General features: G+C 43.7%; 1 protein-coding gene across 1 annotated transcript in view; it reads right to left on the reverse strand.

Annotated features, from left to right (window-relative positions):
• The window catches only part of QPCT (glutaminyl-peptide cyclotransferase), a 41,106-nt gene extending 14,732 nt beyond the window's left edge, over positions 1–26,374 (reverse strand). Inside the window, exons 1-5 of the mRNA XM_054975872.1 lie at positions 26,046–26,374; positions 13,537–13,683; positions 9,289–9,570; positions 9,018–9,197; positions 828–927 (exon numbers count right to left, since the gene is read on the reverse strand). Coding sequence (XP_054831847.1) covers positions 828–927; positions 9,018–9,197; positions 9,289–9,570; positions 13,537–13,683; positions 26,046–26,180 — 844 coding nt within the window. The 5' untranslated portion in view covers positions 26,181–26,374. The remainder of the gene's footprint in view (positions 1–827; positions 928–9,017; positions 9,198–9,288; positions 9,571–13,536; positions 13,684–26,045) is intronic.
• Positions 26,375–27,899: the final 1,525 nt, after the last annotated feature.

Below are 27,899 nucleotides of genomic sequence, written 5' to 3' on the forward strand. Positions count from 1 at the left end.
CTATCAGTTACCATGCTCAGTTCAAGGTATTGGTTATTACATACAAAGCTCTTCATGACCTTGGTCCAGCATACCTACAGGACCGCCTCCCTCCCTATGTCCCTCCATGGCAGCTTTGCTCATCTGAACAGGGTCTCTTGCAGGTGCCAGCCTGTACATCGGCAAAATCAACAGCAGCCTGTACACGGGCTTTCTTTGTGGTGGCCCCTATCCTATGGAAGTCAGGGGATCCCCCCCCCCGCTTCTGGCTTTCCGCAAACAATGCAAAACTGAATTATTCAAAAAGGCCTTTTTTCTCAGCTAAGAGGGCAGTACTGTAGGAAAGGGTTCCCAGATGTTTTGCTAATGAGTTAGAAACTATAGATTTCACCATTGTTGCCTTACATATTATCTGTTGCTTTCAATATGTACTCCTATATACTACTTGTGCTTTATGTTGCTTAATGTAAGTTCTAGAATTGATTATGTTCTGTTTCAGCAATTCCTCAACCCCGTACTGGATCCTTGCTAATACTATGTCTTTGTAAACTTATATTCATTTTCCCCATGACATTGTTTATGGCAATGTTCTTGACACTGTATGGAAATGCCTGCCCTTGTCCTTGCCACTGAATCTCACACTATGTAATCCACCTTGAGTCTCAGTGAGAAAGGCAGAATATAAATTACATGCATACATGCATGCATGCATGCATACATACATACATCTGCCTTGAGTCTCAGTGAGAAAGGTGGACTATACATAACATAAAGTATATAAAAATAAATGTGGGGCTCACAGAATTGTGGGTTTTTCTATTCATATGTTTTGTATAGTTTGTCCTTACCAATTGCTTCAAGCCTCCTAAACCAGCGAGCAGTGTTCAGAAAGTAAATAGGAAAAGTTGGGTTTCGAGCACCAATTAAATCCAGCAGCACAAAAAGATCCTATAAAAATCAATAAAGAAATAAACCATTTTAATGTTATTTTCAGAGACAAGTAGATAAAGTATTCAAAAACTAGTGACTACTGACAATCTCAGTCAAATGGTGTTGGATAGACACTAGTGACTGGTAACAGCCTCATTTAGATGACTGTAAGCAATCACTGGTAATCTCATTTTTGGTTGCTCTCAGCATTCAAATTTCAGATATGATTATTGCCAACATAAAGGATCATTCTTCTGACAACTGTCTCCAAAGATTGAGAACTTACTGACTACAATTAAAGTTGGTAGTAAATTCTTTATAAAAAATTATGAGACAATGAGACACATAACGAACTATGTTTAGAAAAGAAGCAAGTAGTCCTAAGTCTGTCTGAAATCATCCAGCAGAGTAGAGGCCTTTGACAATGCTCCATTGTCCTAATCCTTTAGAATGACTAGAGCTTTTCCTGTAATTTAGTAAAGCGACCAGTAGCACCTTTAAGACTAACCAACTTTATTGTAGCATAAGCTTTTGAGAATCACAGTTCTCTTCTTCAGATGCATGAAGGGTAAGAAGAAACTGGCCAGAGATATATAAGTCGTGAGGGGAGGGAGAAGTGGATGCAAATCAGTTGCAAAAGTCATGAAAAAGGTGGAGTGCACAATCCAGGCTGGGTGTGGCCCCTCCCCGGAGGGAGCCTGCATTGTGCCCTCCGCCTCTTTCATTAATTTTGCAACTGATTTGCATCCACTCCCTCCTCCTCTCACCACCTATATATCTCTGGCCAGTTTCTTCATACCATCCATGCATCTGACGAAGAGAACTGTGGTTCTCAAAAGCTTATGCTACAATAAAGTTGGTTAGTCTTAAAGGTGCTACTAGACTCTTTACTATTTTGCAACTACAGACGAACATGGTCATAGATCCAGAGGAGTTAGCCGTGTTAGGCTAACTCCTCTGGAACGACTTCCTGTAATTGTACTCCTCCAAGATGGGTTTTTAATCGGACAGCATATTCTCTTCTACCTGACGTGCTTTTATTATATAGAGTATCCACAACTGTGCATGCTTCTCAGTACAGGCTCAGAAATAATAGTAGCCCCAAGTAACACACAGAAGTACACAGTTTCTAGGATGTCTTTCCAAATCCATGAAATCTTGAAGTATGATGGTGGGGGTGGTTTGTAAATAAGTTTCTGGCCGATTCCGCACGGTTTACCTGAAGCCAGAACGTTGCAGGATGTTGTGGAACATGCCGGCAAAAACGCGAAAGATCACGTTTTCTCGTGAGTTTTGCACGATGTCGCACAAAACTTGCTCAAGAAAACGCGATCTTTTGCATTTTTGCCGACATGTTCCGCAATGTCCTGGCTTCAGGACGTTGGAACTTTCTGGCAGCTAAGTGATTTTAGGCCAGAAACCATCTAGGGTATGTTGGATGTGATCATAGCCATTCTTGATTCGATGGTGGACAACTGCTTTGAGAGGAATAAGTGGTTGCTTACTGCTGGATAAAAAAGGGCATGATCCAATTCTGTTAACTCCAGTTAATTAATTACATTAATTTAGGGTTCTGTGTTTGGGAAGAGACCATAGCTCAGTGGTAGACCATTTGGTTTCCATGCAGGTCCCAGGTTCAATCCTTACTCTCTCCAACTAAAAGGATTATAGATATAAGGAAAGATCCTTCTCTGGCTGAGACTATGGAAAACTACTGCCAAAGAAAACAATACTGGGTAGGATTGCCAACTCTTTGTTTGGAAATTCCTGGAAATGTGGGGTAGAGTCTGGTGATGGTGGGGTTTGGGGAGGGACCTCAGTGAGTTATAATGCCATAGAGTCCACCCTCCAAAGCAGCCATTTTCTCTAGAGGAATGGACATTTGGACACTGAAGGGTCCTTCTCCTCTGAGGAAAGGAGGACATTTTGGGTGTTTCCCTTCATCCAATCAGGGAGAAAGGAAGTTCATTTTTCTTCCTCTTTCCTGTTGGCAGTTGGAACACCCCTTCTCCATATAGCAGTAGTCTCTTATATAGGTATAGGTCAGACTACCTCTATTTTATGTATCTGGACAACCTGTCGTAGAAAACAGATAACACACTCAGAGCAGAAGGAGAGTTACATTTAAAAGGAAATAGCACAAGGTAACAAAAAGGTAAGGCACGAAGAATGAGGGACCTGTGAGGGTAAGATGTTCTCCTTTCCTCAGAGCCTTCACAGTAAGTGTCCAAAGGTCCATTCTCCATCTGAAGCAGAGGACATCTTGGGTGCTCCCAAAGCAATTACTCCTTTTCAGGTGGGTAGTGTTCCTCATCCTGAATTATATGCTACAGTACTCTCCTTCGGAAGGTAGCATCCGCTGAATTGTACAGGTTTAGCTTACAGTGTTTAGGGTAGAAACGGATGACCATGTGGCTGCCTTGTGGATTTCCTCCACCATTGCGTTGTTTGAAGGGCTGCATTAGTTGCTGCCTTCTGATGGAATATGCTGAAATTCCCTTTGGGATGTCTTGTTGTTTGCCTTCCACATCTCTACGGTGCAGGTTTTGAAGTTGTTGCCAATTGACACTGATATTTTTCTTCTGGCACTTGGTGGCATCACATTAATAAAGAGGGAATCTGATTTTTTTATTGACTCCATCCTGGACAGACACGCCCTGATATTGAGGTTGTCTCATTCCATTTCCCCAGCCCATGAGACCTTGGGACAAGAGGATAGCAGATTGATCTCCTGTGATCTGTGAAACTTGTAATATGCCTTGGGCGGCAGGGTGGGATCCGTATGGAGGACCACATTGTCCTCCTGAAGTATGCATAGATGAGGCTTAATTGGCAGAGCACCTAATCCCGAGGTCCTCCGGGTCGATGTGATGGCTACTAGGACAGTGATAGCTTTAGCCATTCCAAGGGGCCCTTGGAGGCTCGAAAGGAGGCTTGGTCAAGGCCAATAGGACAACATGCAGTCTCCATGTGGGGAGAACGATGGACTGTAGGGGTCTTAGCAGGGTTGCTCCCCTCAAGAATCATTGAATGTGGGGTTGCCTGGATAACTCAAGACCATCTGAGAGTGGTAGCGTGGAGGTCAGTGTTGCTATTTGTTTCCTCAATGTGGCTGACTTAAGGCTCGAATCCAGTCCTTCTGGAAGGAACCTAGGACTGCGCCTGAGATGGGATGTAGGAAGTCAACCTTCTTTCTCTGATGAAGAGAGCTGTGGTTCTCAAAAGCTTATGCTACAATAAGGTTGGTTAATCTTAAAGATGCTACTGGACTCTACTTTTTTGCAACTACAGACTAATACGGCTAACTCCTCTGGTTCTTTCTCTTTGACCATCTGACGAAGGTCTTCCAGGTGGTGTTACCCATTTTAATAGCTGGCCTATTTTTTGGAGAATAGAAGTATGTTGATTATTCATGGAAGGTATCCCAGTCTTGATAGGGGTCCCTCTCAACCTCCAGGCAGTCAGACATGTCTAGTCTCGGTGTGGGTGCCAGACTGGGCCCTGTTGGGGGAGGTCTAGGATTGATGGAAGAGGGAGAGGGGAGGTGGATGACATCAACCGCAGTGTTGAAGCCATGGCCCTCTCAGCCATCATGGGGCTATCAGCATCACCTCCGCCCTCTGTTCCACTATTTTCCGTTACAGCTTGGGAATACTTGGAATGGGAGGGAATGTGTAGAGCAGACCCCTTGGTCATTGAGCTGTGAAGGAATTGGTCCCTCCACCTGGGGTGGTAATACCTGGTCCAAAATCTTGGAACCTGGTGGTTCTGATGAGTTGCCGGGGGTCCAACATTGGAGTCCTGAGGTGATCTGTCAGCATCTGGAACAAACCTCTTTCTTGAGGGTCCATTCTCCTGGCTGTATTGTACATCTGCTCAGCCAGTTGGCGAGCCAGCTGGCTCAACCTCATCACTAAGAAATTGATTGGGAGATGCATCTCTGCTTCAGGCCAGAGACCCTGAGCTGAGCGACCCTCCAGTGTTGCTCCACAACTGACTAGGCTTGCATCTGTGGATATTTGCAGCCTATGTGAAGCTGGGAAGCTCTTGCCCTGTATAGTGTTGCTATATCTGGTGCACCATTTGAGACTTTCCTTGACCTTCCAAGGGACTGAGGTGATTGTGTTTGCCTTGGTCGCTACCTGCAACTGAAATGGGCAGAGAAGAATAACAGTTTTCGTGTGTGAAGACATCCCCAGTAGATGGCTTTGCAGTTTGCCACTAGAGTTCCCATCAACCAGGATAGAGACAGACTTGGATTGTATGGTTGACTAGATAAGCTCCTTGGCTTTCTGAATCTTTTCTTGTAGGAAGAAACACAACATTTTTTGATATCCACTATCATCCCCAGGTGTAACAGCCTCTGGGACAGTTGGATGGGGCATTTGTCCAGGTTTATTTGGAAGCCATGGAGTTGGAGGTAATACATTGTTGTCCAGGTGTCCTGGAGGGACTTTCCCCACGAATTGCCCCGGATCAAGGTATCATCCAAACAGGGGTGAATGTGGATCCCCTTCTCCCTGAGATGAATGACAGGGTTGGTGAGAACTTTGGAGAACTCTCTGGGAGCCGTAACTAGGCCAGAGGACAGTGCTCTGAGTTGAAAGTGGCAATTGTTCTCACGAAACCTTAGAAAATGTCAATGAACTGGATTGATGGGATGTGAAGGTAGCCCTTGGTGAGATCTGGAGGCATGAGGAACTCCCATGGTTGCAACACTTGGGGATAGATGGCAGGGTCTCCAAACGGAAACTGTTCAGCTTAATATATCAATTTGCAAATTATGGGTCTAGAATTGCCCTCCAGTCCCCCTTTCTCTTTGGGACTGTAAGAACAGGGAGTATACCCCTAGGCCTGTCTCTCCACTGGTGATGAGTTCTATCGCCTGGATGTCTAGAAGATGCTTGAGTGCTTTCTACATGATAAGTTTCCTCTGAGGTCCTTGCAGAGAGGGGATTTCAGGAAGGGATCTGGTGGGTAAGATTCAAACTCAATTAACCTTTGGAGACCACTTCAAGGGTCCAGGCAACTGCCTTTGATTCGACCCATGCTTGATGGACTTGAAGCAGCCTCCTCCCCAATGGGCCCTGAAGCAAGTCAGGATTTAGAGGCCTTGTTGTCAAAGCCATGAATGTCTCCTCGGCCCTGCTGCTGCTTGTTTGATCTGGAACTGAAGATTCTCTCCTAAGGTTTGCTTGGAAATTCCAAGAGGAGGATCTTGGCTCTTGGTGAGGTCTGGCTGAGGAGTGGCAGGAATGAAGGACTGGGAAGCAAAGGGATGTTTGTCCCTTTTCTTAAGCATCTTTGACTTTTCACTAATATCTTCTCTAGTGCCTCCCCAAAGAGCTCATCACCCTGAAAGGGGGTAGGCCATGAGGATGAATTTGGAATGGAGGTTGGGTATCCAGGCCCTCAGCCATAACCATCTCTTAGCTACCATTGCTGACACTGTGACTCTAGAGGAGAAGGTTAGGGTGTTCAAGGTAGCACCTACTGCAGAGTGTTGGCCTTAAGGATCCTGTTGAACTCCTCTAAAGGGCATCAATGATTTTCTGAGAGCGGCAGGATAAGCTTGCACTGAGGATCTGGACACAATGGAAATGGCAGTGGTGGCCTTGATGGCCATAGCTGAGGCTTCACAGACCCTTCTGAGAGCAATCTCTGCCTTTCTATCCAGATTGCCCATCACAGAGCCCTGGCCATCCTCTGACCAGAGGCCTGAGGAGTGCGATGCTGCCACCGGGGTGTCAATCCTTGGCACCTGTAAGAACTTGTTAGTGAAGGAGAGTAAGACACATAAATTTTTACTGAGTCTGGGCATTGCTTGGCCACGGGAATGACCTATTTGGCCCTCATTTGCCACTCAAGGTACACAGGGAATAGAAAAACCTTTTCAAGTGTGTCTGCCGTGGGGAAAAAATTTTTGTGCACCCCTTGGGACTGGAGGTAGCTTGCCAGCCTTGAGGTCCTCATACTCCCCTTTGGGCCTTCCTGCAGTTCTAGTCTTCTAGGGTTTTAGTCAGTTGATATTGATAGACTTCTACCTTGAACAATTGGTTCAACTGTTCAGGTATGGTGACCTCCTCCTCCTCTGAGAGGAACTCACCCTCCTCTCTGTCTTCCCAATCTGAAGACATCTCTCCTGCCCAGCCCCCTCCCATGTCTTTAACCTTGCCCAGTGTTGCCTTCTGTGCAGCCTTAGTGGGCTACTACTGTTCAGGTCAGCTTTGCCTATCTCTGACCTGGGGAGGGGGAGGAGAGGGGGAGTTAGAGGTCCATTTGCTAGTAGCCCTGGGTCAGGACTGGCAAAAACTTAAATATCTCTCCTTTCATAGTTTGCTTTAAGAGAGGGAAGAAACTTGACTGAGAAAGAAAATCCGAGATCGCCAAATACATTACCCACCCTTGGAAGGTCAATCACCAGAGCTTGCAGGTTCCAATCTGAGCAGGAGGGACCTGTAGCACCTTGGTGGGAGATTGGTAAGCACATCTTTCTGGGCCGTGTGGGGTTTGGTGCGAGAGCAGCTGCCATTTCCTGCCTTTTCTGCAGCCTATTGCAAAGTGCTGCTCTCAACCTCCAGGCAGATGTGCGCTGCCAATCCAAGTTCCCGCTGCTGTCATTGTGCCTTTTTTGGCTGGGATACATGGCTCAGTAGCTGGAAAGTTGCCAGAAGCATGTTCCAGCCTTAGAGGCAGGATGGCACTGGAGGGATTGACGTCTGCTGCTGTGGCTGTTGTAGCTGGAAAGTTGCCAGGAGCCCCTTCCAGCCTTAGAGGCAGGATGGCCCCAGAGGGATCGGCTTCTGCTACTGCGGCTGTGGCTGTTGTAGAGCTTCCTGTTCTTTGTTCATAAAGCTCCCGTCAGAGTCCATGGAATCCATGGCACCATCGGACTCTTTGAAGAAGAGAACAGGACCGAAGGCAATGAGGAGCAGGAGAGATCAAGTAAAGGAGGAGTAAGAGAGAGGAAAGAGGGAAAGTGAGGAATCAGAATGCAAAAAGAAGCTAGAAATCCTGAGGAGTGGCAGCGTACTCTGCTGCTACAACTGCCCTCCCTGGAGGCAGGGAAGAACTGGGAGAAAGGGTGTTCCAACTGCCAACAGGAATGAGGAAGAAAAATGAACTTCTTGCCTCCATGACTGTACAAAGGGAAACACCCAAGATGTCTTCCTCCTCAGAGGGAGAACTGATCTCTATAATCTGGAGATAAATTGTACTTCTGGGAGATCTCCAGACCCCATCTGGAGGTTGGCAATCCTAATACTGATTGGGGCAGAATGTAAATCTTTATATACACACATCAAGATAATTAAGCATATATTTAATTGTCTCCCATTGATAACAAAGTGTTTAACCTGGGCTGGATTGTGGCAAAATTTGTGTTAAGAGGATCAATGCTGTCCCTTTCCTCAGGTTTCAGGGGGGACAAACCAGAAAGTTAGAAAGATAGAGAGGGCATTTGTTTACTCTCTACTCTTCAGTGCCCTGAACTGGCCTTTGATGTGTAGATTGCTAATCTCAGGATTTCTTCCTCATGGCATCCTTCTCTTCCTCTCTTTGTCACAACTCTCTCTCGTCTCCATCTTGCACTATGGATGTGGGACTTGTCCTGCAATCCAGTCCGATCCTTAGACTAGATAGATAAATAGGAATCTATATCTCCTCTTTCCTATCAGAGTATGTAGTTCCTATAAACCTTCTAAACCTAAGCTAAGTACAAGTTTGTTGTTTTCTCTCTCTCACACACACACCAGTCAGCCAAAGCTCCTACACCTATCATGTTCTTCCCGGCAAGTGATGCTCTTCTGCTACCCTCCTACTAATTAATGGAGGCCCTGATGCTTATACTTGTATATATTTTAATAATTCTTATATGGAAAAACAAGAAAAGAGGAATGTCTAGACTTGTTTGGGCTGCATATATATAGGAGTTCCAAAGCATATTGGTGTCTCTCTCTGAGCCTGTTCTTTGAGCACTAGTGTTTCCCTCGTATTCTTTCAAGACTTTTCAGACAGTTGTACTATAAGAAAGTAATTAATTGGGAGAAATTAATTGGGAGTGTGGCTTGAAACAATTACTTTAATCCTCCCCAATAGATTTCACATACAATGCCCTGAATCTGATTTGTATTTGTTGCACCCGGTGGATGTGGTGTAGACGCCATTTTCCGAGCCAAGTGCCGAGAGCCATACAGAGAATCAGAAGGGCTCCATTGCACAAATGCTTCTTCACCATCAAAGAAAATTAACTTCAGGGAGAGATCTAGTGTACCATTGGAGACAGCTTGCTGTGGAATGAGAAGGGAAGAAAGGAGACAATCAATTGCCATGCTGAGATTCCAAATTAATGCAGAAGCAACTGGAGAGAGTAAGAAATACCTCAAAAGAGTGCAGCTGCCTGTCCAGGGAGTGTGCCAATTCAAGTATCATAGCACAGGGCACAGCAGAATCAGTAGCTCCAACAAACACCTGGCCATCCCACTGTGGTGGAAAGTATTTGGAATCATAATGGCAAGCAAGCACCAAATGGCGCTTGGCAGAGGGGTTGAGGGTACTGATGATGTTTGAAAATGTGCGGTAACCATAAGGAGTGTAGCTCTGAAAGGTGTCTTCTTCAACTGCCCAGCCAGCCTGTAACCCTTGCAGACGGTGCTTGATATGCTACAATGGAAAAGAGCCACAGGTCAATTGAGACAGTATTTGTTTTCAAGCAGGCCTATGCATCTTTACTCATCAGGAACTAGCTTTGCAAAAGAAATGCCAAAATTTTCACCTCTGAAATTTTATGCTGGAATCATACCCACCTATAGCTCTCCTATCAAAACTAGCTTTCTTAAGGGTCATATTTCAACCCAGTGCTAGGCTGGCCTGATGGAACAGTGGACATGCTCATCTTCAGACTGGATGCCATTTAAGGGGAGGCAAATTTGGGAGAAGAATTTTCACGCCTTTTAATCTGTCACTATTAAGTCAGTAGCTGTGGCAGTGATTTTAGGAGGAAAGGCTCTTCCAAGATGATAGTGCATGCCCATAGAATGGCCAACAGATTTGGAGAAAAATGTCCTATCCATTCAATAGAGGATTAATGTGTGGAAATGGGCAGCTGAAGCTTTTCATAGCATGGAGGTAAATAACATCATCTGGTAAATAATATTCCATTAAAGGGACAATTTTATTTTCTCTTGGCAGTTCACAATGCTATGCCCATGTATTGCCCTCTTGGAAGTGCTATCGATCTATACTCAACACCAAGGTCGGAGTAGGACCAATGGTGCCCCAGAGAAGAATGAATGCATGCAACCAGGCCAGCCAAAATGCTATGGAGAGAGAGCGCTCAAATGCTAAAGCCAGCCTTGATCAAATGTATATGTGTGTGCAGAATATATAGCCAATTTTCTCACACTTTCATTATGTTTTCAATTAGGAAAAACATGCAAGTAGCTGTAATGTGACAGAGAAGAGCTTTTTACAGACGGTAAGCCCAGTCACAAATGTAAAGGAGAATTCTAATAAAGGCAACCTGATTCTGGACTCCACCTGCTGTCACTTAATGAATTTAATTGCCCATCCTTGATGATGTCACTTTGGCTGTTTCCTTAGCAATATGTCTCATCTGCTTCTGAAATTATCTCTGAGGCACATTTAATGTTATTGGAACCAAAGTCTAGTGGGGCATTCAGGACCTTGTATAACATGTTGATACTTGTCCATAGAAACATGCTGTACAGATTAAGCAATATGACTAAAAGCCAGTTAGTCATTCAGAAGGATACAAACTGACTCTTCCATGAAATTAAATAAATGAATTTTAAAAAACCCAGGAGGACTCAGTGCTTATGAGATTGAAACCACACAAAGATCAAGACATAATTAAATATGAGAAGATTGCTTGGAGTGAACAGAGGGTTATCACATGGTTCCTTGGCTCTCTGTACACTCACTAGGAAGGAGCGTCAACTAAATTTCATTAAGTCCAAGTTCCAGAGAAGGTGTCTGATGTAGTGACATCTTGGAAGCTAATAAGGGTTCAGGACTGGACAGGTTTGGGATGCCCTCTCTGAGCATACTAAAGGAATAGCAAGAAAAAATGTTAACAAGCAAATATAAAATCAGCATCAATGCATGAAAAAAGAACCAAGAACCTAAAGCAATTTCTCTTTTTGGGGAGGGGAACGGAGATTGACACACCAACTCCAACTTCATGTGATCTCTGCTCTGAGCACCTGTTTGGCAGTGGGCAATCTCTTCTGCAACAGACATTTTGGTCATCCCAACTGAAACTGATTAGGAAGAGTGTGATATGTTTTCTGATAGGTTTTACTTTTGGATACTGTTCTTTTCCCATAACAATATATTCTGGCCTGAACATGCCTAGTGATTTCTATGCTTGAGGCGTCACTGTTTTTCCTCTTTGCTCAGGCTATCTGCCATAAAATCTCCTAAGAAATGACAGAACTAGGAGCAAAAAACCTGTCTCTTTGAAACAAGGTTTCCTTTTTTGCTTTATTCATGGCAGATCATCAAACTCCTTGTTGGAACATACTAGGATAGATTACCATTATTTTCTAGCTCTTCCAGAATATCACGTTTTAGTACAATAAGTGCCCTGTTGTTGCCTGTGAGTATCCAAGCCTCTACTCTCATAGCTGTACTTCCACTGCAAGGATTTAACCTTTTCCCAGTATAAGAAGGTATTTTGTAGCTGGGAAATACATTTCTTCTCCCAGCTAGAAAATTCTGATTACTCTGTTGAATGTGGTTGTTTAATTATAGAATACTGTTGGTGCATGTGGTGCTTTACAGCATAAACACAGATTGCTGCCCCAAGGAACATACAATCAGATATTTGACAGCTGAAGAGGGATACAGGAGGGAGATATAATGAGAGCAGTGTATTTCTTCTAGAGGGTGTTAATTCAGAGTATGTGCTTCTTCTCTCTTCACCCACTGCACTGTCCTGCCAGCTCAGGAAAATTTACTTGAAACTCTCCAATGGTGTAACTAGGATTGCAGATGGAACCTGAAGATTTCACAGAATTACAGCAGATTTCCAGACTACAGAGATCAGTTCCCATGGAGAAAATGGCTGCTTTGGAAGGTAGACTCTATGGCATTATACTCCACTGAGGTCCCTCCCTTTCCTAAATTCCACCTTTCCCAGGTTCTGCCCCCAAATCTTCAGGAATTTTCCAACATAGAGTTGGCAACCCTTAGTGTAACCCTTGCTGTGCAAATGCAATGTCTGAGCACAGACTTCTATTCTGAGAAGAGCACATAGCTTTATCTCCCTTGCTCCCTCATAACAAACAATTTCCTTCCTCTCCATTGCATGGGAATGAGATATTGTGTTACTGGCACTGGATCAATACTAATAGGATTACTGTATTAAAGACATTTTTTTACCATTGGGAAAGTCCCTTAGTGGACAGCTGAGAGAGCTGGTCAAGAGTCTGGTCAAGACTGACACCATGAATCAGGTTGTTATAACAAGGTATCATGCTGAGTAATTATCTGAGGATAAAAAGTATCTATGGGTATTAGTAGACCATACACTGAACATGAGTCAGCAGCGTGATATGGTAGTTAAAAAGGAAAATATGGTTTGGGGCTGTATAAACAAAAGCATAGTGTCCAGATCATGAGAAGTGATGGTATCCCTCGACTCTGTTCTGGTTAGACCTCACATAGAGTATTGTGTTCAGTTCTTGGCACCAGGGTTTAAGAAGGATATAGACAAGCTAGAACATGTCCAGAGGAGAGCAACGAAGATGGAGAGGGTTCTTGACACCAAGTCCTATGAGGAAATGTTGAAAGAGCTCGGTATGTTTAGCCTGGAGAGGAGACAACTGAGAGGTGATATGATAACCATCTTCAAGTACTTGAAGGGCTGTCATATAGACGATGGCGCAAAGTTGTTTTCCACTGTCCCAGAAGGTTGGGCCAGAACTAATGGCTTGAAATTAAATCAAAAGAGCTTTCGGCTAAACATTAGGAAGAACTTCCTGACAGTTAGAACGATCCCTCAGTGGAACAGGCTTCCTTGGGAGGTGGTGGGCTCTCCTTCTTTGGAGGTTTTTAAGCAGAGGCTAGATGGCCATCTGACTGCAATGCTGATTCTGTGAACCTGGGCAGATCTTGAGGGGGTGGGCAGAATGGGTTACATCAGTGCTTAGTCCTCGTGGCCTTCTTACATGCCCAAGGTAATGATGAACACCACCTTGGGGTCAGGTAGCAATTTTCCACAGACCAGTTTGGCTAGGGAATCTGGAGGTGTTTTGCCATCTTCTGGGCATGGAATAGGGGTCATTGGGGTAGCTGGAGGGGTAGTTGTGGATTTCCTGCATTGTGCAGGGGGTTGGACTAGATGACCCTAGAGATCCCTTCCAATCCTACAATTCTATGATTCTATGACCAGTTCACCTAAAACTGGGAGACCATGAAAGGGACTGGGAGAGAGTGGTATGTCCTCTGTTATAGGAAGAGCCACTTAAATAGAGGAATACTACTTAGGCTGGAGGAAGGTTGCTTGGAGAATGGTTGGATTCCCCCCCACCCCCTGCCCAGTCTGCGGGAAGGTTTATCCCTGATAATTCTCATAGACTGATTTTTCAGACTGCCCAGTCTCACCTGACGCACAGCCCAGCTCCCTGGTGATTCTGGATATCTCTCGATCAGTATAGGAAGCAGGTCATACTGCCACATTTGATTTACATCTGTATTTGCAGCAACTTCTTGAATAAGAGATGCATTTAAAATGGTTGGTTGATGGGAATACTGTGGAAAGAATCAGAGGCAAGGTGATGAGCTACTATAAGAAATTTAGATTTAACCATCGAGAAAGAAATATTAGTGACATGTAATACAATGTTCTTAGGATATCCTTCACAGGCAAGAGATTCAGACAGTGCAAGTATGTAGAAGTTTAGGCTGCAATGTTGCATGCAACTGACCTCACTGGGGGCCTCCCGCACATACACCGGAGCAATTGCCCCATAGTGTGACCCCTGATGGCTGTGGCATGTTTGATATCCAACTATATCTGTTGATGGGTGGCCAGCGTGGATCTGCCCCAAATGTCCTGGAGCATGCTTTTGAAGCCGTGGCTGGATAGTTGAGACAAAGTCGACTGAAGTTAAACCCTGCAAAGACGGAGATCCTGTACTTCAGCTGTGGAAACATGGATTTGGGACCCTGACTCCCTGCACTCGATAGGGCGGTGTTTACACCGGCTCCGAGAGTCAGGAGCCTGGGGGTGATCTTGGATGCCTCCTTGACAATGGAGGCCCAGATCACTGCGGTTGCCAGGTCCTCATTTTTCTATCTTCAACAGGCCAGGCAGCTCGCCCCTTATCTCTTGTCCTGCGACTTGACTACAGTGGTCCAGGCCATGGTCACCTCTAGGTTAGACTACTGTAACGCTCTCTATGCAGGGCTCCCCCTGAACCTGATCTGGCGGTTACAGCTGGTGCAGAATGCGGCAGCGCGTGTTATCACAGGACTGCCAATGCATGAGCATATAACACCCAGCACTGCATCAGCTGCTCTGGATACCACTGGAGTACCGAATCAGGTTCAAGGTTTTGGTACTAACCTATAAAGCCCTATGCAGACTGGGACATGCGTATCTGCGGGACTGCCTCTCCCTATACGAACCCCAGAGGACTCTTCGTTCCAGTGAGAAACATCTGCTAAAGGTCCCTGGCCCTAGGAAGGCCCGTCATGGCATCGACCAGGGCCAGGGCCTTTTCAGTCCTGGCCCCAGCCTGGTGGAACTCTCTGTCTGATAAGACCAAGGCCTGGCAAGACTTGTTATCCTTTTGCTGGGCCTGTAAAACAGAGCTGTTCCAGCAGGCATATGGGCAGTGCTAGGCAGAGCCCCCCAGCTGGTTGATGGTGGATTGGGCCCTCCCCACCACACAAATACCTCCCATTTAAATCATCTTTTTACTACAAAGATGCTCTGAAGATGACAGGCTGGTCAGTTGTGCTGCTATGTTCAGGTTTTTATATGTATTTTAAATAGTGTAATATTTTTGGATGTTTTATGGTTGCTAATTTATAATAATTGTTTTATATATTTTAACTGTATGTGCCTGTAATCCGCCCTGAGCCTGCTGGAAATGTGGGGAGGGCAGAATGTAAATTGAAAATAAATAAATAAATAAATAAATAAATAAATAAATATTAAAACTAGTGGGTGGGACAGATCATGTGGATCTTTCTAACCTAATTGCTACTACACTGGGAAGGACATCCAAGCCTAGATGGGGGAAACCCGTATGATGAGCCCAACCAACCAGTTCTGCTGGTCTCACGTGAAATTGCACCATGGGGAAGTAGTTCCCATAAATCTCTGTGTGAAGGAAGCTCTGAGTTGGCAGCTCTAGGCAATAAAGGACAATCCATGGTATAGTACTTGCTGCAACTAAAGGATTTGTCACAAGCTGGCAGAAAAAAATATAAAAGCTCCTACTAATACTTCCTGATCAGTTACTTTGGTTCCTACTTATCTCTAAATGCCAGGTACACATCGTGTTAAAGAGGCCTCTGTAGCATCCCCCTCCCTCACCCCACCCCATTTTGCCCAAGTGGAGAATTAATCTAGCTAGCCAAGTTGCGAGGCCTCATTGAGAAAACCTGTTCCTTCCTGGCCTTGGCCGTTTTCACACGGCCATTTATTCCGTCAGTTTAGCGCCACAAATCATTTCCTGTGATATCGCCATCAGAACAGATTCTCCCATCTTTTTATGACTTGTTGCACTTCCACAAGTTCACATTTCACAGGCAGAAGCACAAGAGGGGGCGGTCAAAGTGCTTGTGACGCTGCACACGAAAGCACATTCCCACCCACTTTATTTTTTTTTGTTATTTTTGCACACTTTTGAGCTATATCACACTTTTGTAATACCAAATTTGCTTTTGCCCACCCTTAAAGTCCCTTGTGATAGGCAGCAGCAGTTTCCCACCCATGAACTGCCGAAAATATTGGTTGAACCAAATTTTTGCCAAATTTGAACGCCCATAAATAGCCTTGGGGTTTCCAAAATCGCCTCGTCTGATGAGATCTTCCTCTCCTAAGACTTAACCATAGCCCTACAGAGAGTGTTGTTGCTTCTGTTGGTGCAGCTGATTGGATATAGCTGGTTGGAAATATTTTTAAAAATTGGGCAATGCAGCACCGTGCAGCACAGAATCGATGGCTACATGAGGAATTTTTCAGATAAGAAACATATCTGTATAATCTGCGGGATTATACAGTTGTTTTTGCCTAACAATACATCGCAATTGTGCAATACAGCTTCCCTTTAAAAAAAATTAGGGGGGGGTTCTGGTAGAGCGTGCAGTGGCTTGTGGGAGTCTTGGGCGGGAAAATCTGTGTTAACTGTAAAGAAAATTTAAAGGTTGGGATGGGTAACTTGGGAAGTAGGTGCCTTCACATTAGAAATTTTTCACACCCGTTCCAGGTTGTTCACATGGAAGCCGTTAATGCCGACATAAAGAATCACAAAGTGGATTTGGAGGAGAATAGAGAAAACGCAACAAAACTGTAATGAGGTGAGAATTCTGCAGGAGGTGGATCTAGTTTAGCTCTAAATTCATGGCCGTGTGAAAACGGCCCTTGTTCACACACCCACAGCAAATATACAGAGATTTCAAGATTTTAGTCTTCCTGTCACCCAACTCCTCTCTGAAGGCAATTTTTAAAAAAAATCTTAAAAATTAGTTTTCACAGGAAATTCCCAGGCCTTCTACTCCATAGAGCCAATTCTTGAGACTGAAACCTTTCTTAACAAATAGCAGGTTGGCTTCAAGCAACCAAATTTTCTCCAGTAAGTCCACATTACCTCTTCCCTCCTTCTTTTCCAGCTCAGGACAACAGACACACCACCACCAACAAAAAAAATCCCTTTATTTGGGCCTATTGAACCACATCCTGGAGAAAATTTCCAGGAAAAGCCAATGTCTTCTGCCCTCCTGCCTATATTTGGAGAAGAGCCCTTTATTTACACGTCAATTGCAGTTTCTTCAGCTTACTAGATTCCTGCTGCATACTATCTTGGGAAATCTATTTTTCAGTCTTTGACCTATCTGAAAAGGTAGCTTTAGGCTACCCTCTGAATATTAGCAGAATGCATATTTAAAAAAACCTCCTCAAAACTGTAAATTTAACTTTGGTTACCTCACCTGGCTAGCCCAGGCAAGCCTGATCTCAATAGAGCTCAGAAGCTGAGCAGGATCAATCTTGATTAGTAATTGGATGGGAGACCTCCTACAAAGACTAGGGTTGCAGAGGCAGGCAATGGCAAACCACCTCTGTTAGTCTCTTGCCTTCAAAACCCCAGCAGAGAGTCGCCATAAGTCAGCTATGCCTTGATGACACTACCACCACACCTGTGGAATGAAGTGTCATTTTGAAACGCACACAAATGCAATATGGTAATCTTATGGTTATTTGACTTTTCTACTCATATGGACATTCATTCTGTGTTCCCTCACCTCTAGCAAGCACTAACAACCAACAGCCACAGGCTGATTACTATAAGTTATAGCATTTGTGGTAACTTCCTCATCCCTAAATGGGCTTCCACTCTTAAGGACTCCCAATTGAAAGGAAGGGAATACTTCATATTATGTGGGGAAGGCAGGATTGCTAGCCAGGGAAAAATATGTTATTGTGGAAAATGTTGCATGCATTTATGAATAAGCATGTGCTTAAACATAGATGCTGGAATATATGTGTGAGATACTTGTTATTAGAGTGTCTTGGGCTCTCCGTGCACCAACTTTGAGCTGTCTAAGCAGTGTGGAAGTTAATTCTGTGGTACATCCTTAGTCTCCTGTTTTGAAGAGGAGATGTACAAATGTTCAATTTTCAGATTTTTCTAGTAATCTGTGTACCTTTTACTGTATACACATTGCAGGGCTTTAGCTTTCAGTGAGTTATCCTAATAACTTCAATTGTCCTTTCAGTCTGTGAATGAGCTTCTCTATACAGAACTTTACAGTGGCTTGCCAGAGTGGAAGGCCTTCACATAGAACAGAAGAATCTAAAATCTGTCAATGTGGGGCTCCATGTTTGTTTTAATTTTGCTGGTTTCCTGGTTTTCAGTTTAAAACTATGCTTATATTATACTTTTCTTGAAGTATGAATAATAGAAAGCATTTTTTAACTTTTCTTATTGGTGATAATATCAAAATGCAAGAGTCTGTCAATCCTTAAACAGTGCAAACATTTATAGATAGCAGCCTTTGTTTTTAATATACGTAACATGAAAAACTGAAATTCATATAATACCTTTTATTAGGATCAACTACAATGACATAACATTGAACTGAAATAGCACAGAAAAGCTCTGGAGAACTCAAAAACGTACAGAATGTATTATGTTATTTTGATTGATCTGAATAACAGGTTTAACATGGGCTTTAGCTTTGAATATCACCATGGACCAATACAGCTACAAGTTTTTTTTTAAAAGCAGTAAAACATGGTAATACTGTAATTACTGTTGCTGAAGTACAATATAGTCTATATAACAGAGAGGAATTACTTGGGCTTGCCAGTGATTGAAATAATAAAGGTGATACACGTGATCTTCAGTTGCAAATCTATTTTTTTTTCAGAGAAAAAGGAGGTATATTGGACAGCACATGGTTGGCAAGTATGCAGGAGGTGCTTCATCCTTTCCTTGCCAGCCATTTTTTTCCCTCAAAGGTGCCCTTATCCTAACTCCTGTTGCCAAGTAGGCCCCCTCCCCTGCTTTGAAGCCTGCTATGAACTGTGTTAGAGTTTCCTGCATTACTGTTTCACTGCTGCACAAAGACTGCTTTGCACGTGTGTGTTCTGATACACGTGTCAGTTTCCTGCCTGCGTGTCAATTATCTTGCTGCTGCAATAGACTGTGTAGTTTACTGACTCCATGTTTGGATAACTGCACCAAGGACTCTCTTTCTGGGCAGCCCTGCCCTGACCTGTATCTGGAATTCCCAGTGTGTGTTTGGACTTTATTACAAGTGTGCCCCGTGCCTGCATTGCCATCTGCCACGGACCGTGCCTGTTCCCTGCCTTGGACTGTGTTTTAAAGTGTTGTTCCCGCTGCCTCCATGGAAGCCTGCCTTATATGGGCCCAAGCCGCTGCTAGCAGCCGGGCGCCAGCCGGGGAAACCTCCAGCGAGCCTGGCTAGGCGCTCCCTGGTCAGTTCCCGCCTAGAGTCTCCCGCGGGCCGGTCCCCGAGCTTGCCCTCGCTACCGGGCAGCCTGCTACCCAGCCCCAGCCATGCCCAGCCGGCATCCATGTTCTCAGGCAGCCAGAAGACCCTGGGAAGAAGACCGCTTTGAGAAGCCATTTCGGCGAAGCGGGCACACCACGTCCGCAGCGAGAGCCCCTCGCCCCGCTCTGCATATCTTAGGAGCCGCCCCGGAGAAGAGCTAAGTGCTGACCATCCCAAGCACTTAGAGAATGCATCTCAAAGAAACCTCCGCATTCCAGAGCTGATGACATCAGGACAAGCCCTGTCCGCTGGAACATCCTTTCAGCCCACTTGGATTTCCCCCTCCCTCTTTTGTCCCCTCTTCCTGAGGTGTCACTTATCACAATCTGATTACCAAAGTGGCCCATCCAAGCCATTCAGTGACCCATTAGACCCTTTGTTTTAATCTGTGAGAACCACCAAGTACAGCACCAGCCCCAGGGTACGTTTTGGGGTATTTAAGCTGGTCTCCCAGACCACTCGGTGCTCAGGCCATTCCTATCCAGACTTCCTTGCTGTCCGTCTGTGGTCCCAGTGCTGGCATTGGGCCACCTCGCTGTTGTGTCTCTGCTTCGCTTCAGGATAAGTGAGTATTCCCCCTATCATCGTTGGGAACCAGCTAATGCGAACGTCTCTGTATTTCCTACTCTGTATTTCTTAGACCTTGTATGTTCTTTGTATGATTGTGCAAGCTAGGCTTACGCTACACTCAATACACGTGTTTGTACCCTACTCCTTGTCTGCCTCTTTTTCACTAGAGTGTCTGGGATCGGGACCTCCGTAAACATAGGTTATGATCCTCGCTTAATATTAATAGTTACAGACTGCTACAGCTAATTCCCCATTATAATAAAAGAGCAGTTCTGGTAACACTCCTTTCCAATCATCAGGAGAAAAGATATAGGCACACACCTTTCTTCTCATGTGCATGGCAAAGCAGCTTGGGGAGCAGAAATTTCTCCCCCCCAATTATTCTGCTGTAAAAATAGCACCCAAGGTAACTTGTAATATATAACAAAAGCAGAACATACACATAAATTTTTAAAAAATCAGCCGAAGCATAAGAATACCCATAAAATAGATTTATATATCTGAACAGAACCGTCTGCAGATACCACTTTGCAAATGGGCAAAATCAACACTTGCTCATATATGCACATTTTCTGTTGTGGCCCTCACCTGACAAGATCAGGAAACTTCACGCGCTCCTGGCTTTCTGAAAACTATGCAAAACTGAATTATTAAGGGTGACTCCCCCCCCGCCCCCAGGTAATAGGACTGTGCTGCAAGAAAAAAGTTCAGAAAGATGCTTTGGTAAAGTGATCGAAACTGTAGGCTGTACTACTGTATACTGTCTGTTGCTGAAAGTATGCTTTTACTAGGTAATTTCTGCATTATGTGACATGACATATTTAATTGCTTATGCTTTGTTCCAGCATTGTTTTAACTCTGTATCAAATGTCTGCTTGTATCCAAACCCTATTGCACTGTTTATTGGATATCCCATATACTTATAGTATGTAATTCTCCTTGAGCCTCAGACCTTTTACACACAGTGTATTTGTCCCCTGTTTGGTCCTATAAAGTGTTGGGTGATTTATTTATTTAAATAAATAAAAACAAGACTATAACAATAGAAAGCTTAAAAACAGCAGTCAACAATTGAACTAACAATACAGATTAAGACAACAAAATAGATCAGACACAGACTGAAAAAAAAGCATCAGGTTGAGGAATACCTTCAACATAAAATGGTTTTAACAAATCCCTAAAGGACCACGTGGGGACTGGGGAGCATCCTTGTCAATAGGAAGTGGCTGGTAGTGATGGGCTCAAGCATCTCCTTCCTATTTGCTAACTCTCCAGCCTCCTGAAGCTCCTTAAACATACAAACTGCCACATGTAGGTTGGGGCCTGATAATGCACTATGCCAACTGCTTTTCTTCCTTTATGAACATTGTCCCAGGCTCCCTTGCCAGTTTTTTTCTGATTCTTTTGTCACTGGACTCTAGTTGAAGGCCAGTCCTTATCTGAATACATTTTAAATCATGGGCTTAGAAGGGCATTATTGTTTTGGACTACATTGTAAATTATCTCCCTCCAGAGACTTTCCTCCCTGAGAGGGCAAATGCACATTTCAAAACCCACAATGGAGGACAATCTGTAGCAGAGAAACAGTGGGCAAGAAAAGATTTAAATGCCCTTCTCCCACCCACTTCTACACACTAAACCTCCTCTTCCCAAAGCTGCTTTGCTTTTTAATGAACAGCATTAGGGCTCTGTTCTATGTAATATTTAGTACCTCACCTTGAAGCTCTGCATGCTTTTTAAAGTGGTATGCAGACTCTGAAGTCACACACACTAATTTCAGTACACTGAACTCTGAGCTTTGATGTTTATTTTCCCCTTAAGAGGATAGTTAAGGCTTTTTGTTAAATATGTGGGCAAATTCTGTCCTAATACTCCCCCCTCCATATCTACAGTGTTGCTATAAGTCCTGAACCAAGACTGTAAAAGCTACATTAGTGCCTTAATCCTGAATCCACACACAACCTGGTACATTTGTTACTGCACATAAAATACATTTTGGCCTCAGGAAATGAAATGTCCTCTTAAAACAGGCAATATAATCTAGTTCAGAAAAAAAACAAGCAAGACATCTGTTAATGTCGGTCACACTTACTATAGATTTCAACATGAAGATATTGCAAAACTACAGAATTATGAACACTCTACTGTATAAAGGGGACATCCACATTCAAGCTTAGGCTATGGTCCTTCAATAATGAAGAAAACACCTTTGTATTTAAATTGCAGTTTGGTTGCAGATTGCAAGCAACACCCTCAAACACTGAAAAAATAGTTCACGTTTCCACAAATAGTCAAAAGAGTTCTAAATTGTATTGCAAAGGTTTTGTGTACAAGTGCTTTCATGCTACTTTCCTACAGCTGTTCTTATCCCCTCCTTCTCTACTACACTGTACTTATCCCACCCATGGGTGGAGAGAAAGCTATGTGGGTTGTCTCTCTAGTATTCCAGCTGGGATTACCAACCTCCAGGTGGGGTCTAGAGATCTCCTGGAATTACAACTGATCTCCAGATGACAGAGATCAGGAAGGAGTGTATGGCATTATAGTCCACTGAGGTAATTCTTGACCCCAAACCTCCACCTCCCCAGGCTCCACTGCCAAATTTCCAGGAATATCCCAACCCACAGTTGGCAACCCTAATTCCAACCATGCCCAGTTTGCCTACTTGAATCCCAAAAGAAAGTGTGTTTGTTTCAGTCCAGTGTTGTATTGTCAATTGGGATCAATATCCATTTTCAACATGACCCCATTTGTGGATACTTAAATATGGAGATTGGAGCATGAACAGACAAGTGCTTTTGGAGGAAAGGTGGCTAATAAATATTTTAAACAAATAAAATAAAAATAAAATAAATCTTTCTACAAACATGAGAAATGCCCCAGGTTTGCAGAAAAATCTGAAATTAAAAACAAATACAACGGGGAGTTTTAAAAAGGCATTATAATAGAAGCCGTGGATACAGCTTTAAAAAACAATTGCACTCCGTGGTTGTTGCTAAGCAACCACACAGTATCACCAGCCTTCTAGCTTTCTGTCAGTAAAAGACAGGGAAAGGACTCTTTCTAGGGATGATTTGGCCTTTGATGAAGGACTCATCTGAGCCAGGCCAACACCAACCACCAGGGATGACTCATCCAGGCCCAGCTACTTGCTAGCCAGTTTCGTGTAGTGGTTAAGAGCGTGGGACTTAATCTGGAGAGCCGGGTTTGATTCCCCACTCCTCCACTTGAAGCCAGCTGGGTGACCTTGGGCTAGTCACAGTTCTTCCAGAGCTCTCTCAGCCCCACCCACCTTACAGGGTGTTTTGTTGTGGGGATAATAATGGCATACTTTGTAAACCGCTCTGAGTGGGCATTAAGTTGTTCTGAAGGGCAGTATATAAATCGAACATCGTCATCATCATCATCATCATCATTATTATTACTGTTCAATAATAGCTACCCCATGAAAGCCAGTGTAGTGTAGTGGGTAGAGTTTAGGGCTAGGATCGGAGAGATCCAGGTTCAAATCCCTGTTCTTCCATGGAAGCTCACTGGGTGACCTTGGGCAAGTTACATATTATCAGCCTGATCTATTTTACAGGATTGTTGTGAGGATAAAATGGAGAAGAGAATGGTGTTAGCTGATTTGGGTCCTCATTGTGGAGAAAAGTGGAATATAAATTAAATAAATAATAAATATAGCTGAAGATGGCAATGTAAATAAAAAGTCCATTGGTGGGTGGGTAGGAAGTAGAAAAGGAAGCAAGGAAAGGTAAGGATATGAGGAATTGCCAGGAGGAGGAAAAGAGGAAATCGTGGGGTAAGGGGGATACAGGGGAAAGTGAGGTGCCCCCTGGCAAGACCTTGTGAGTTCCCCACCATGCAACTGATAATGGCTTGATAGCTGGCACTGCACAACTGGGCCCAGTGCATCCTAACAGCCGGAACTGTGCAGAGTTTTCTCAGGGAGAAGCTGCTGGGGAAGAGAAGGAGGGAAAGCTGAAGACAGCAGATAAAGGTAGGTTGGCTGGTAGGTAGGAGGGAGAGAAGGAAGCAGGAAAAGGGGAGAGGCTATAGTGGCTTTCAGGAAAGAGAAAGAGAAAACAGCAGAGGAGGGGAAAAGGAGATGCACCCTACAAGTCCTTCTGGGTCCTCTGCTTGTTTCTATTTAGTATGTCAGAAGAATGTTGAAGGCTGCTAAAGTGCAGATGCAAAACTACTGCTTGTTTGGAATGGCTAAGAAATCATCATCAATGCATTCATATGATGTGTTCAACTTGAGGGAAAATGGGTATTATGAAGGAGGTGAGGTGTTTTTTTTTTAATTCTTATTTGCAAAAATCAAATCAACCTTACAACTAAGTACCTTCCAAGTGCTACTTGGCTTATAGTAACCCTTTTTGGGGGGGGGGGGAATATCTTGGCTGCCAATCATGTTAGAAATAGTAATTTTTTAAAAAATTATATTTTATTGGTTAGAAATAGTAATGATGGGCATCAGAATCAGCAGGCTTTCAACTGGTTAAACAGAAATAATCAAAACTTGTGAAAAATGGAAATGGGGAAGGCAAAAAAAAGTGCTTGTCCTAATACATCTACATCTGGAATAGCCCATATGGGCTCCACCAGATATTCTTCTGTGGTATTCTACAAATAGCAATGTTCTCCATTATAGTTAAAAATAATAATCTTGTGGTACTGAAACTGTTTTTTCTTATTGTCTTCCAATCAATTTTGGTTGCACCTATTCTGCATAAAAATATCCAAAAATATAAGAAAACCTATAGTTTGTGAGTAGATAAATGCATTGAATGTGTTGATATAAATATGCTTTGTGGGGGACTGGAAATGATATTCAGTGAATCATCACCATCACCATCACAGTGTGTTTCTATGCTGCTCTTCTAGACAGATTAGAGCCTACTCAGAGTGGTAAACATAGCCAGTGTTGTATTTATCCCCACAATACTGCTGAGGAGCTAGGGCTGAGAGCTTACCCAAGGCCACCTGTTGAATTCATGGCAATAGTGTGATTTAAACCAGCAGAGTGCTCACTCACAGTCCAACCACTATGCTATAGCAGCAACATGAATTGTTGGTCATTGGAAAATCCATTTATAGCCCCTTTGTTCCCTGACCCCATTAGGAAAACTTCCTAATATGTTTGTGTTCAAAGATTCTAAGGATACTGAAGATAGTACTAGATTATATATGAGGTCATAAAGCCACATTGAGAATATATGCAGGCCAGAACAGACACATATGCATTCCAAATGCCTTGTAGCAATGCAGATCCCTAGAACCATCCAGATAAAGTGGGATCGAAGCTGAATAGCACAGAATATTTGTGTAGGTGTTCCAACTTTTCAGTCTCTGTACACAGTTATATTACCTCACATTGGAGGTCCTTGCAATGTACAGCTCCACTTTCCACATACATCCTGTCTGTCATATGCTGGGCATCTTGCTAAATGAAAATATTGTAAACAACTCATTCAAAAGCTTATATTGGTATTCTAGTTTATTGTTCATGGCTGAGTATTGTGAGTGTCTAATGTGCTTTGTGGTCTACATTTGTGTGGCCCATCTGTAGGCTCTTTGTGTTGCCACGTAGTAATTTCTTCATGGATCATAAATGACATTCTCTCATATGAACTAACTATGCAATACTTGTAAATATTTACCTGGGAGTAAGTCCTATTGAACTCAGTGGGGCTTCTGAATACACACTTGTTAGACTGGGCATCTGTATTGCAGCTCTATTTTGTGTTCTTTTGGTGCATTATCAGCCTGTATCTAATATGCATGTTCTTTTTATAGTGTTTGAGTGCTCTGATTGGTGCCAAAATAACCAGGCTGAGTGGGTAGCTTTTGTTTGTACATCAGCCTACCATGTCATCTAGCTTTAAGATTTTCAATCCACATCTGGAAAACGCATAATAAAAGCATAATAGCAGAGCAAATAGAGATATAAAGAACTATAATAGAGGAACAGCATGTGAGAGTTCAGCTCTGGGCAATCCACATATAGAAAAACAGATGATAAAAGCATAACAATAGAGATAATAATACATATAATAGTAGAACAGCTCATAGAACCCAGACCTCCCAGCACATAGCTTTATCATCACAAAGATGCACATTCATAGGGAAGAAGCAATGACCATGAAAGGCTATTTTAAAACCTTCATTCCCTGAACTCGTGATTGCCAGGCCCACACGACTTCTTCTCACACTGATTTCTTTCCACCCTATCATTCCCATCTCATGTTCACCCCTTCCAAGTACTCAGAAAAACACAGCTGACCCACCTTTTCCTGAGTCCAGTCTGCTCTTGTTCCTCTGCTACTTGCTGCTACCTGAGGAAGAGAGGCTAGAGTCACTGAGATTGCCCAGGCCAGGCACAAGGATGCTGCAGCCATGCAACATCTGCCTCCCCCAGCCATGCCTCTTCACCAGGCTCTTTCTTTTACTGATGTGGCCGCAGAGGAGTTCTTGCTGAAAAGGATCTCTGTGTACATGAGAAGCAGCTTCAGGAGCTATGTTGAAGGAGGAGGGAAAGGGGCAGTGCTGGAGGAGTGTGCAGCCTTCCCACTGAGAGGCGTCTGATGTGGCTGTGTGTGATTTACTCAGCAGCCCTTTACCTTTGCCTCAGCCTTAATTAAGCTTAGCTTGCTTCTCCACACATTTCCTGTCTCTCTTGCCTGCATAATAGAGAGAGCTATGTTTATTCACACAGCCAATCAATCTAGCTTCCCTCTGCATTTCCTCAGGGAAGAGAATTTTGTCCCTGGCACTGTGTCAGCAGCATCAGGAGGCCTGCATATGACTAATCCTCAACCTTGGGCAGCTGCCTCAGCAGGATGGTCTCTCCCCTCCCTCATTTCCTCTTGTCTCCCTCCAGAGAGATAGTGTTGCAGTACCGCTAGACAGCAGTTTGTTTTTCACTGACAAATGGAAAGAGATGTGCATTCTATGAATATATATTTTAAAAACGTTGGAATAGGGAATCAAAAGACATTCTTTGCTCCTATTGATAGTGCATTAGAATGGCACTCTGAGTTCCTAATAGCTAGCATAAAGTTATGATTTTTTTTTGCGGGGTGGGGGTGAGGGTTGAGAGTGGGATTAGGGTTGCCAGCTCTGGCTTGGGAAATTCCTGAAGATTGGGGGGGGGGGAGGTGGAGCATGAGGAGGGTGCAGTTTGCGGGGTGAAGCAACCATTTTATCCAGGGGAACTGAACTCTGTTGTTCGGGATCAGTTGTAGACTTTGGCGATCGTCAGGCCTCATCAGGAGATTGGCAATCCTGAGGGGATGGGCCATTATTTAAATCCCCTAAAACTACCTTGAAGGTATAATTTTTAGATGTATTGTCGAAGGCTTTCATGGCCGGAGAACGATGGTTGTTGTAGATTTTCTGGGCTGTATAGTCGTGGTCTTGGCATTGTAGTTCCTGACATTTCGCCAGCAGCTGTGGCTGGCATTACAGCTGCTGGCGAAACGTCAGTCACAGCTGCTGGCGAAACGTCAGGAACTACAGTGCCAAGGCCACGGCTATACAGCCCAGAAAATCCACAGCCACCATATAATTTTTAGGTTCTATTTTTTTCTTGTGTTAACATTAAGTTATGCTTCTTACATGAAGGCTGATAATAAAATCATCTAATTTTTTGCAAAGTATTGTATTTTGGACTCTGGCTGTGGTTTCCTTCTTCCCTAGGAAGGCAGGTCTAGAGGGAAAGTTCCACCATGTATCATGAAAACTTTGTTCTCTTCTCCCCCATTGTAGCCCATACGGTTCCTTTTTGGCCAGATTACCTCTAGGGAGGTAAGTCAGGAATAAACAGTGAGAGACCTGTTGGCAGCTGTACTGTGATCTTATTCTCAGGAGGGCATAAAGAGTAGGGTTGCCAGCCTCCAGGTAGTCAAAAACCAAAATAAGGGCACACCGGATAAGGACAAAAATACCAAACAAAGCAAATGCCAGTGTAAAAGAACTACAAGGTTCCACACTCTACTAATAGAAATTTTCTATTTTTGTATATAAGGTGCAAAGTGTGCATTCAATAAATAACAATAAATGACAAACAATTTCACTAGTAAGGTGCACAAATATTTAACTGAGTCCAACTTGTAAAGTGAAGTAATCCATATTCATATAAG

This window comes from Eublepharis macularius, chromosome 1 (assembly GCF_028583425.1).
Source record: "Eublepharis macularius isolate TG4126 chromosome 1, MPM_Emac_v1.0, whole genome shotgun sequence".
In the NCBI taxonomy this organism is placed as follows: Eukaryota; Metazoa; Chordata; class Lepidosauria; order Squamata; family Eublepharidae; genus Eublepharis; species Eublepharis macularius.